Source organism: Salvelinus namaycush, chromosome 21 (genome assembly GCF_016432855.1).
Source record: "Salvelinus namaycush isolate Seneca chromosome 21, SaNama_1.0, whole genome shotgun sequence".
Lineage (NCBI taxonomy): Eukaryota > Metazoa > Chordata > Actinopteri > Salmoniformes > Salmonidae > Salvelinus > Salvelinus namaycush.
The window spans coordinates 7,262,061-7,274,051 of NC_052327.1; the positions used below are offsets into that span (position 1 = coordinate 7,262,061).

At 46.2% G+C, this 11,991-nt stretch overlaps 1 protein-coding gene across 1 annotated transcript; it reads right to left on the minus strand.

The window, feature by feature from the left end:
- Positions 1 to 1,284: 1,284 nt before the first annotated feature.
- LOC120066549 (LHFPL tetraspan subfamily member 6 protein-like) lies at positions 1,285 to 11,762 on the minus strand. The gene is made up of 2 exons (XM_039017973.1): positions 11,531 to 11,762; positions 1,285 to 1,883 (listed from the first exon to the last, which is right to left on the minus strand). Exon 2 carries the CDS (start codon positions 1,714 to 1,716, stop codon positions 1,285 to 1,287), a length of 432 nt encoding a protein of 143 aa, XP_038873901.1. The 5' UTR covers positions 1,717 to 1,883; positions 11,531 to 11,762.
- Between the last annotated feature and the right edge of the window lie 229 nt (positions 11,763 to 11,991).

An 11,991-nucleotide genomic window follows, 5' to 3' on the forward strand; every position in this document is an offset into this window, starting at 1 on the left:
AGCTGGAGACACGCACCATAGGGCTAGTGCGTGGAGGAGGAACAGGGCTCTGGAGACGCACTGGAAGCCTGGTGCGTGGTGTAGGCACTGGTGGTACTGGGCTGGAGCCATGTAAGCCGGCCCGAGGAGACGTACTGGTGGCCAGATATGTAGGGCCGGCTTCATGACATCCGGCTCAATACTCAATCTAGCCCTGCCAGTGCGGGGAGGTGGAATAACCCGCACCGGGCTATGCACACGTACAGGAGACACCATGCGCTCTACTGCGTAACACGGTGTCTGCCCGTACTCTCGCTCTCCACGGTAAGTACAGGGAGTAGGCGCAGGTCTCCTACCTGACTTCGCCACTCTCCCTCTTAGCCCCCCCCCAATAAATTTTTGGGGTTTACTCACAGGCTTCCTACCGCGTCGTCGTGCTGCCTCCATTCGCCGGTATCCCTCCTCGCACTGCGCCAGAGAATCCCAGGCGGGCTCCGGCACTCGCCCTGGGTTGATCGCCCACCTGTCGATCTCCTCCCACGTAGTGTAGCCCAGATCCTTCTCCTGCTTCCGAGCTAGCTCCTCGAAACGCCGCCTCTCTGCTTTCGCTGCCTCCAGCTCAGCTTTGGGGCGGCGACATTCTCCTGGTTGAGCCCAGGGTCCCTTTCCGTCCAATATTTCCTCCCAAGTCCACGAGTCCTGGTTCTTTGGCCGCTGCTGTTGGTTCCTCTCACGCTGCTTGATCCATGGTTGTTGGGTGATTCTGTAACGGCTGTCCTCCTCCTCTTCGGAAGAAGAGGAGGAGTAGGGATTGGACCAAAGCGCAGCGTGGAATGTAGACATAATTAAGTTTATTAAAGTAAATACGAAAACCGAAAACACTTCAACAAACTACAAAAATAACAAAAGCACGTAGACTGACCTAAAACATGAGAACTTACATAAAACACGAAGAACGCACGAACAGGTACAGACTACAACAAACGAACGAACAAACCGAAACAGTCCCGTGTGGTGCAACATACACAGACACGGAAGACAATCACCCACAAACAAACAGTGTGAACAGCCTACCTTTATATGGTTCTCAATCAGAGGAAACGTCAAACACCTGTCCCTGATTGAGAACCATATAAGGCTAATTACACCTGACCTAAACATAGAAACACAAAAACATAGAATGCCCACCCCAACTCACGCCCTGACCAACTAAACACATACAAAAACAAGAGAAAACAGGTCAGGAACGTGACACCCACCCACCCATTCATCCACCAATCGATCCATCACTATCCAATTTTCAAATCACTTAAAAAGCAACAGCAGGCTGTGACTTGCTGATTTTAACTTACCCCCCAAAAACTGGATGCCCCCGGCCACGCGTCCAATGGTCCTGGAGATGAGATCAGACAAACAGAATCCCATGAGGGCCGTGAGCGCCACCAGGAGTAGCAGGCCACAGCCCAACCCGATTATCACCGTACAAATCCTCCATTCCAGACTAGGGATGCCCTGGAATGAGGCGTAGCGCCCACACTGCTCCAGCATCACCGTGGCCTGGCGAGCCTCATCACGCACTGGGTACGAGCACCTCCGGAAGGTCCCGAAGGAGACCGGTTTACCCATCTGGGACCCTAGGAGCCAGTAGGGCATGAAGAAACCCACACAAGAGGCCGCAGCACACAGGAAGGAAAGCAGGGCCCACACCACGCCCGCACTTGTTAGGCTAGAAGCCATATCTCAGTGACCAGACACAACGATCACCACCCAATTTTTACTTTTTTTTTTCTTCTCAGAAGTTTATTGCTTTTTATATCGACATCAGCAGCTCTGTTGTTGATGGATAATATCCAGGTTCACACCAGCAGTGTTAATCGTCCCACCTCTTCTCTGTGTGGTGATCCCTGGTGAGAAAGAGAGAAAGAGAAAGATTGAGAGAAAAGAAAGGGAGTTGGTGAAAGAGTGAGAGGGAAAGAGAGAGAGAAGAGGGAGACAGTTGAATATATGAGGTTTAGACAGGAATGACAACTGTACTGCCACTGGATACATGCAGGCCCACGGTGTCTAGTTTGGAGCGTGAAGTAATGAACTCTGCTGGTCGAATACTGCGCAGCAACCGAGCAGTGCCAAAAGCCCTGGTCTGCCCTAGAAAATGTTTGTAAATAAATAATTAAGATCACCAGAACACCCCCCCCCCCCCCAGAAAAATATATTCTTCAATTTTGGGTTCTAAAATTAGTTCATTATGATTAAGTTTGATCCCCACTGAATAATTTTAACATTCACTACAAATTTAGATATTTAAATAAATAGGGATCCATTAAGAACTACAACATTTGTTGTCACACAGGACCACGTGCTGACAGAAACCAACTAGATATGAATAGTATCAGCTTTAACATTTTAAGTAATGCCCCCACTAAGCCAATATAATTTCCCAGTGACAGGCTAGTTAACTTCTTTGGGATAGGGGGCGGTATTTTGACGTCCGGATGAAAAGCTCATAAGGCTCGGGGGCCCTGGGTCTGAACCCCGCCCTGAGCAACTGGGTCCTGGACTTGTTAACCGGCCACCCCCAGGTGGTGAAGGCAGGAAACAACATCTCCACTATGCTGATCCTCAACACAGGGGCCCCACAAGGGTGCATGCTCAGCCCCCTCCTGTACTCCCTGTTCACACATGACTGTGTGGCCACGCACGCCTCCAACTCAAATCATCAAGTTTGCAGACAACAATAGTAGGCCTGAATACCAACAATGACGAGACAGCCTACAGGGAGAAGTTGAGGGCCCTGGCAAAGTGGTGCCAGGAAAATAACCTCTCCCTTAACGTCAACAAAATGAAGACAAAGTGGAGTAGGTGAAAAGCTTCAAGTTCCTCAGCGTCCACATGAAATGGTCCACCCACACAGACATTGTCGTGAAGAAGGTGCAATAGCGCCTTTTCAACCTAAGGAGGCGGAATACATTTGGCTTGGCCCCTAAGACCCTCACAAACTCGTACAGACGCACCATTAAGAGCATCCTGTCAGGCTGTATCACCGCCTGGTACGGCAACTGCACTGCCCGCAACCGCAGGGCTCTCCAGAGGGTGGTGCGGTCTGCCCAACGCATCACCGGGGGCACACTGCCTGCCCTACAGGACACCTACAGCACCCGATGTCACAGGAATGCCAAAACAATCATCAAGGATATCAACCACCCGAGCCACTGCCTGTTCACCCCGCGATTATCCAGAAGGCGAGGTCAGTACAGGTGCATCAAAGCTGGGACCGAGAGACTGAAAAACAGCTTCAATCTGAAGGCCATCAGACTGTGAAATAGCCATCGCTAGCCGGCCTCCACCTAGTACCCAGCCCTGAACTTAGTCACTGTCACTAGCTGGCTACCACCTAGCTACTGAACCTTACACCTTAAATGCTGATACCCTACATACATAGAATCACTGGTCACTTTAATGTTTACATAGTGTTTTACTCATTTCATACTCTATCCTACAGGTAAACTAAATATTCTATCCGCATACTGTCCATAATGTCTATAAATCCCATCACGTGTATATATATATATTTATACTCCGGAAACGAACATTGCTCGTTCTGATATTTATATATTTCTTAATTCCATCCTTTTAGATCTGTGTGTATTGTTGTGAATTGTTAGGTATTACTGCACTGCTGGAGCTAGGAACACAAGCAATTTGCTACACCCACAATATCATCTGCTAAATATGTGTATGCGACCAATAAGTTGATTTGCATTGCCTTTTCGATAGAATTGTAGAGTTACCACCCATGACTGCATTTGTTAGTGACAGAGACACGACTGTTGAATTCGTAAATGTTCAGTTCTGGACAGGCAACTCGGAAAGATGGCAGAAGCTGGAGTAAGTGGTGCACTTGAAACTAATGGCGGTAAAAACAAGGAAGATTGGACAATGTAAGTAAGTTGAACTCAATGTATCTCACCTTAGATATCTCCCTGGACTCATACGGAGGTAGGGAGATTTTGAAAATATATGAAATCAAAGACATGCATATCTGGAGCATGTCTACTTCTTATATATATATATTTTTTTTTTATTAAAATTTATTTCACCAGGTAGGCCAGTTTAGAACAAGTTCTCATTTACAACTGCGACCTGGCCAAGATAAAGCAAAGCAGTGCGTCACAAACAACGACACAGAGTTACACATGGAATAAACAAACATACAGTCAATAATACAATAGAAAAAGTCTATATGCAATGTGTGCAAATGAGGTAGGATAAGGGAGGTAAAGCAATAAATAGGCCATAGTGGCGAAATAATTACAATATGGCAATTAAACACTGGAGTGATAGATGTGCAGAAGATGCATGTGCAAGTAGAGATACTGTGGTGCAAAGGAGAAAAATAAAAATAACAGTATGGGGATGAGGTAGTTGGATGGGCTATTTGCAGATGGGCTATGTACAGGTGCAGTGATCTGTGAGCTGCTCTGACAGCTGGTGCTTAAAGTTAGTGAGGGAGATAAAATGTCAGATATCCGGAAATATCTAGATAAAGATATACCCTGATATTGATCCTTTTCGCCCAATGAGGGGAGGATGAACGGCTCACTGGCCAGACACAGATGACGACTTTTCCTGAACAAAAGACAACGAGAGAGGACATGGACTCTAGAACATGCAGTTGTGGAAAAGTCCTTAAGAACGAGAGGGCTGAAAATCCACCGTACCAAAATGGTCTGTTTAACGACCCAACAACAGGCGACACGAACAAGGCAAGACCTTGGTGAGACGGAGAAGGAACCAAACCAGGACACAAACCACAGAGTTAGAGCCGGTTGAAGGAATCACAGACAGCACAGAGAGGGCCAGTGAACAGAGGCCGATCCGAAAGCATTCAACAGCAGGAAATTAAAAAGAGGATACAGTGGCCCAAGAGAGTGAACAAGAACAGCTGGACACATTATGACAGTGACACAGACATGGTGCTTGAGACAACACTTTCTGGGAGCGGAGAAAGCAAGTTGGAAGCCCTTGCTGCGATCATGTGCAACATGGGGCAAGGTAGATTTGGGACCCATGCCAAAAAATTACATGCACAGCAAAACAACCAAACAGGCAAGAGAGGGAGATAGCGGCAATAATAGAAGACTAAAGAAAAGGTAAACAGCAGCAGAGGAAGAAGAGAGAGCAGAGCTACAAAAACTACAATACACACTATGACAGCAACTATGCAGCCTGAGGTGTGCTGAAAACCACTGCAGGAACACGAGGGAGAGAGCTCAGAAAAGTGCAGAAATGTAACCCCTACAAGTTCAAACAAACTACTAGGGGACAAGAACAGTAGAATACTGCAATGCCCCAAGGAGGAGGTGGAAGACCACCTGAAGAAAACACACACCGACCCACACCAAGAACAGGATTTGGAAGAATACAACTCCTTAACCCTCCCGAACACCAGGTGGAATTTGACATGATGGAACCTAGGCTGATAGAAGTGAAAAACATCATCAGGAAGGCACGGGCAGGGTCAGCACCAGGACCAGGACTAGGAGGGATCCCATACCAAGTATATAAGAACTGCCCAAGACTAACAACAAGGCTCTGTAAGCTGTTGAGGGTTGTGTGGAAGAAAGAAAGAATGCCAGAGGGCTTGAAGTCAGCAGAGGGATGCTTCATCCCAAAGGAGGAGTCCACACAAAATCTCACAGCTTCTCTCTTTTGAATGTGGAGGGAAATATTTTCTTTGCCATCGTAGGAAGAAGAATGACCAACTTCATGCTGGACAACAAGTACCGGGATACAGTGCAGAAGGGAGGAATCCTGGAAATATAAGGGTGCCTAGAACACACAGGAGCACGAATCATCACAGAGGCAACAGAGAACAAAGGAAGCCTACAAGTAGCTGTCCTGTGGCTTGATCTTTCAAATTGAATAACATTTTATTTGTCACTTTTTTCATAAACAAGAGGTGTAGACTAACAATGCAGTGACAGAACTGGTCAGGAGCCCGTAAGATGGCTGCTATCCACGACATTGCCATCTGTACCAACACATATGGCATTGTTTATAACTTCTTTTTTTTAAACTTATTTTGTACATAAATGTTGCTGCTACCGTCTCTTATGACCGAAAATAACTTCTGGGCATCAAAACAGCGATTAATCACCAGGAACTGGCAGAAGCTTTTTTTTCCTTTAATGAGTCCGACGAGCTTGACGTGAAGGACATACTGCTTTCCCGGGAACAGGTGCAAATCCCCGTAATTTGCGTGAAGAGAAGACGGAGAAAAAGGAGGACGAAGGAAGATTAAACTACCAACGGGACATTACACATTTTTATATCTTATGCTTCACGTGGCTGAACGATGACAATACCAACATACAGCTGGCTGGTTATACGCTGTATCAGCAGGATAGAACAGCGGAGTCTGGTAAGACAAGGGGGGCAGACTATCTATATTTGTAAACAACAGCTGGTGCACGATATCTAAGGAAGTCTCTAGGTTTTGCTCGACTGAGGTAGAGTATCTCATGATAAGCTGTGGACCACACTATCACCTAGAGAGTTTATCTGTATTTATCGTAGCTGTCTACATACCACCACAGACCGATGCTGGCACTAAGACCGCACTCAATGAGCTGTATTCCGCCTTAAGCAAACAGGAAAACGCACATCCAGAGGCGGTGCTCCTAGTGGCCGGGGACATTAATGCAGGAAAAATAAATCAGTTACCAAATTTCTATCAGCATGTTAAATGTGCAACTAGAGGGAAAAGAAACTCTTGACCACCTTTACTCCACACACAGAGACGCATACAAAGCTCTCCCTTGCCCTCCATAATTATATCCTCCTGATTCCTTCTTACAAGCAAAAATTAAAGCAGGAAGCACCAGTGACTTGGTCAATAAAAAAGTGCTCAGATGAGCAGATGCTAAGCTACAGGACTGTTTTGCTAGCACAGACTGGAATATGTTCCGGGATTCTTCCTATGGCATTGAGGAGTATAACACATCAGTCATTGGCTTCATCAATAAGTGCATCGATGACGTCGTCCACACAGTGACTGCATGTACATACCCTAACCAGAAGCCATGGATTACAGGCAACATCCGCACTGAGCAAAAGGCTAGAGCTGCTTTCAAGGAGCGGGACTCTAACCCGGAAGCTTATAAGAAATCGCGATACGCCCTCCGACCAACCATCAAATAGGCAAAGCATCAATACAGGACTAAGATAGAATCGTACTACACTGGCTCCGACGCTCGTCGGATAAAGCAGGGTTGTAAACCATTAGACTACAAAGGGAAGCACAGCCAAGAGCTGCCCAGTGACACGAGCCTACCAGACGAGCAAAACTACTTCTATGCTCTCTTCGAGGCAAATAACACTGAAACATGCATGAGAGCATCAGCTGTTCCGGACGACAGTGTGATCACGCTCTCCTCGGGCGAGTAAAACCTTTAAACAGGTCAACATTCACAAGGCCAGACGGATTACCAGGACGTGATGAGCTGACCAACTGGCAAGTGTCTTCACGGATATTTTCAACCTCTCCTTGTCCGAGTCTGTAATACCATTATGTTTTAAGCAGAACACCAGAGTGTTCTTGGGCACAGGGACTAAGGTAACCTGCCTAAATGAAGTGCTTTGAAAGGCTGGTCATGGCTCACATCAACACCATTATCCTAGAAACCCTGGACCCACTCCAATTTGCATGCCCCCCTAACAGATCCACAGATGATCTCTATTGCATTTCACACTGCCCTTTCCCACCTGGACAAAAGGAACACCTAGGTGAGAATGCTATTTATTGACTACAGCTCAGCGTTCAACACCATAGTGCCCTCAAAGCTCAGCAATAAGTTAAGGACCCTGGGACTTAACACCTCCCTCTGCAACTGGATCCTGAACTTCCTAACGGGCCGCCCCCAGGTGGTAAGGGTAGGTAACAACAATCCGCCACACTGATCCTCAACACAGGAGCCCCTCATTTGTGCGTGCTCAGTCCCCTCCTGTACTCCCTGTTCACTCATGACTGCATGGCCAGGCACGACTCCAACACCATCATTAAGTTTGCCGATGGCAACAGTGGTAAGCCTGATCAACAACGAGACATCCTATAGGGAGGAGGTCAGAGACCTGGCTGTGTGATGCCAGGACAACAACCTCTCCCTCAACGTGATAAAGACAAAGGAGATGATTGTGGACTACCGACCACGCCACCATTCTAATCGACAGGGCTGTTGTGGAGCAGGTTGAGAGCTTCAATTTCCTTGGTGTCCACATCACCAACAAACTAATATTGTCCAAAGACACAAAGACAGTCGTGAAGAGGGCACAACAAAACCTATTCCCCCTCAGGAGACTGGTAAGATTTGGCATGGGTACTCAGATCCTCAAAAAGTTATACAGCTGTACCATCGAGAGCATCCTGACTGGTTCCATCAATGCCTGGTATGGCAACTACACTACAGAGTCTAGTGCGTACAGCCCAGTACATCACTGGGGCCAAGCTTCCTGCCATCCAGGACCTCTATACCAGGCGGTGTCAGAGGAAGGCCCTAAAAATTGTCAAAGACTCCAGCCACCCTAGTCATAGACTGTTCTCTCTGCTACCGCACGGCAAGCGGTACCGGAGCACCAAGTCTAGGTCCAAGTGGCTTCTAAACAGCTTCTACCCCCAAGCCAAATGACTCCTGAACATATAATCAAATGGCTACCCAGACTACCCTCTTTTACACCGCTGCTACTCTGTTATTATCTATGCATAGTCACTTTAATAACTCTACCTACATGCACATACTACCTCAATTCCTTGACTAATCTGTGCCCCCGCACCGGTACCCCCTGTACATAGTCTCACTATTGTCATTTTACTGCTGCTCTCGAATTACTTGTTACTTTTATTTCTTATTCATATTTTTTAAACTTCATTGTTGGTTAGGGGCTTGTAAGTAAGCATTTCACACCTGTTGTATTCGGCGCAAGTGACTAATACAATTTGATTTTAAATAGGTAACTATAACAACACAAAAATACCCCATGCCTTAGAAGGGCTCCTACAGGACTACTTTGACGAGTTCATGATGAGACTCACTGTCGGGGACTACACCCCCAATTTGCAGAGGTTGGAGGTGGGGATTGTCACCGGGTGTACAATATCTGTCATAATGTTTGCTGCAGCAATCCATTTCCTTGTTAAGTTGGCTGAAAGACCAAGCAGAGGACCCACCGTGAAGTCCAAGGTACGACAACCACCGACGCAGGCCTTCATGGATGACATGACCATTACAACTCGGTCAGCAATAGAAAGAAGATGGATGCTTGAAGATCCAGAGAAACTCGTCACGTCGGCTAGGATGACCTGTAAACCAAGCAAATCAAGCCTGGTACTGAAAAAAGGCAAAGTGGACGACACCGGTTCAAGGTGGAATGGCAGCGAATTCCAACGCTGACAGAAAAACTAGTCATGAGCCTAGGGAAGTGCTTTGACAACTCTGTGACACAGAAAGTGTTAAAAGGCCAACTGACCAGGCGAATGATTGGATGCAGAGGGTGGGAAAAGTGGTCTCCCAGGAAAGTGCAAAGCCTGCTGCTACCAGCTTGGAGTTCTGTCCAAACTACTCTTGCCCCTCCTGGTGTACGAAATCCCAATGACAACGGTGGAATCAACGGAAAGGAAGATCAGTGGTTACCTGAGAAGAAGGCTTGGCGTACGCCAGAGTTTCAGTAACAAGCCTTTACAGCAGGGGTAAAAAGCTACAGCTGCCATTCCGAGGCCTGCCTGTGGAATTCCAGGTGACCAAAGCAAGGCAGGTCCTAATGCTACGGGAATGCAAGGACGAGAAAGTAAGGAAAGCTGGGATTGAGGGCCGCACTGGGAGGAAGTGGTCAGCAACATCAGCAGTGAAAGAGTTGGAAGCAAGACTACACCACGAAGACATTGTCAGAAACGTGGCCTCAGGATGCCTGGGTATTGGCTGTGTGAAACAGGTGTCCTGGACTAGAGCAAGTACATGGAAGAGAAGGGACCTTGTGCTGACAGAGATAAGGTACATGGTGGAGGAGGGAGGGCAAACCAGAGCAGTTGGGCGGAGGCAGCAGGGCAAGTTGACATGCGGAGAAGGAGCCCATATTATTTTCTAATATGGGCTGACATCTGGACGATAGGACCAGCAGAATAAAGTTGGTTTTCCACAGCATGTACGATGTACTACCAAGCCTGACAAACCTTGTTGTGTGGGAACTAAAACAAGACCCAAACTTGAGCACATACTATAATCCTGCAGGAAAACACTGATGGAAGGTACAGGTGGAGACACGACAAGGTCCTGACAGCAATAACATCCCAGCTGGAGGACGCAGCCAAAAAGATCAGGCCAAAACAGAAAGGACCAGGCTTCATCCATTTTGTCAGCAGTGAGGAAAGAAATCAGCTGGCACCCCATGAAAGTTGCAGACTGGGAGTTACGAGCTGACCTCGGAAGACGCCTTAACTTCCACCAGAATATCATCAACTCATCGCTCAGACCAGACCTGCTGATCTGGTTGAGGAGTACAAAGAACATCTTCATGCCAGATCCATGGGAGGAGAGGATTGAGGAAGTCTACGAGAGGAAGCTGTTGAAGTACCAGGCAGTGGATGAATGTACAGACAAGTGTTTACCCGTGGAGGTTGGGGCAAGAGGCTTCCCAGGCCAGTCTCTGTGCAAGGCACTAAGTATCTTCGGAGGAAAGGGAGCACAGAGGAATAAGATATGTTGCACAGCTGGGCAGGAGGCAGAGAGGACATCACAATGGATGTGGCTGAAGAGGGAGGAGCAGTGGTTAAACCAACCTGGCTCATATCAGGCCTGATCAACCCGATCGCCGATCCCGTTGGACAGTGTAGTGAGAAGCGCCAAAACACCTAATGAAGAGGGGACCTTACCTGAGGATGAGCCAAGAGCAGCATACTCGCTGTTTGCAGGTAAAATATTAGTTTTTAAGTTTAAGTTCATTTTTTAAGTGTTTACATTTTTTACTTTTTTGTTCCACTTTTGACATTCCAGAGTATTTTTTGTAGATAAATTGTTTTATACAATTAAATCCATTTCAACTCCACATTGTAACACTACAAAATGAATTAAAAGTCATGGGGTGTGAATACTTTCTGAAGGCACAATATAGTGCTATTTAATAATGCAAATAGCAAATCTTGACAAAGTCAATGTGCCCTTCATTTCAAAGGATGATGAATTTTATGAGATGTAATTAACACATTAATGTAATTAACACAAGTAATAATTATAATACTTTACTACATAATTATAATACTGCATATAGGCTATACAATTTAGACGTGCTAAGCCTTACTAATAATAACCCAAGGCAATCATATCGGATATTATTTTTATGTAATGGCCTGACAATTCTGCAGTGTTTGTTTCCTTATCAGAAGTTGAAAAATATGAAAATCAGTACCCTTCATGCATAGGCGCTTATTTTCGAGGCTAACAGACATTGTGTTGGGCATTCTGTTCAAGTAATGCAAGGTAAAAACATTTTTGGGAAATCTTACGTTTAAATTCCTCAACGTTATCCCAAACGGCAGATGATAGCTGGATGTAAAAGTTCAATGGAGTTGATAAAGAGCCGAGCAAAAATAAAGCTCTCCTTTATCGCAAAAATATCCATGACAAACTCCCTCAGTTAGACAACTGAAGTTAGGTCTGGAGTTAGGATAGAGACCTATAACGGAAAACACCTTTGTCGCAACGCAACAAACAACAAACAGAGTAACATTCCTTGGATTCGGAATGACGAAGGCTTGATAAAAAATATTCTGTGAGCAGAAGGAGTACGGGAGAGAGGAACCTTCAATCTGGCGAATCTCCGCCAGTGGGTTGTGTCATGTGATGTTTATAAACCCTGAATTGTTTATTATATAATGGCCAGTAAGAGACTTTCAAGCCAACGGCCGCCATATTGGTACTCCCCAGAAAGAGCAGTCCTCAATAGGAATTAAAGGAATTCTAAAGT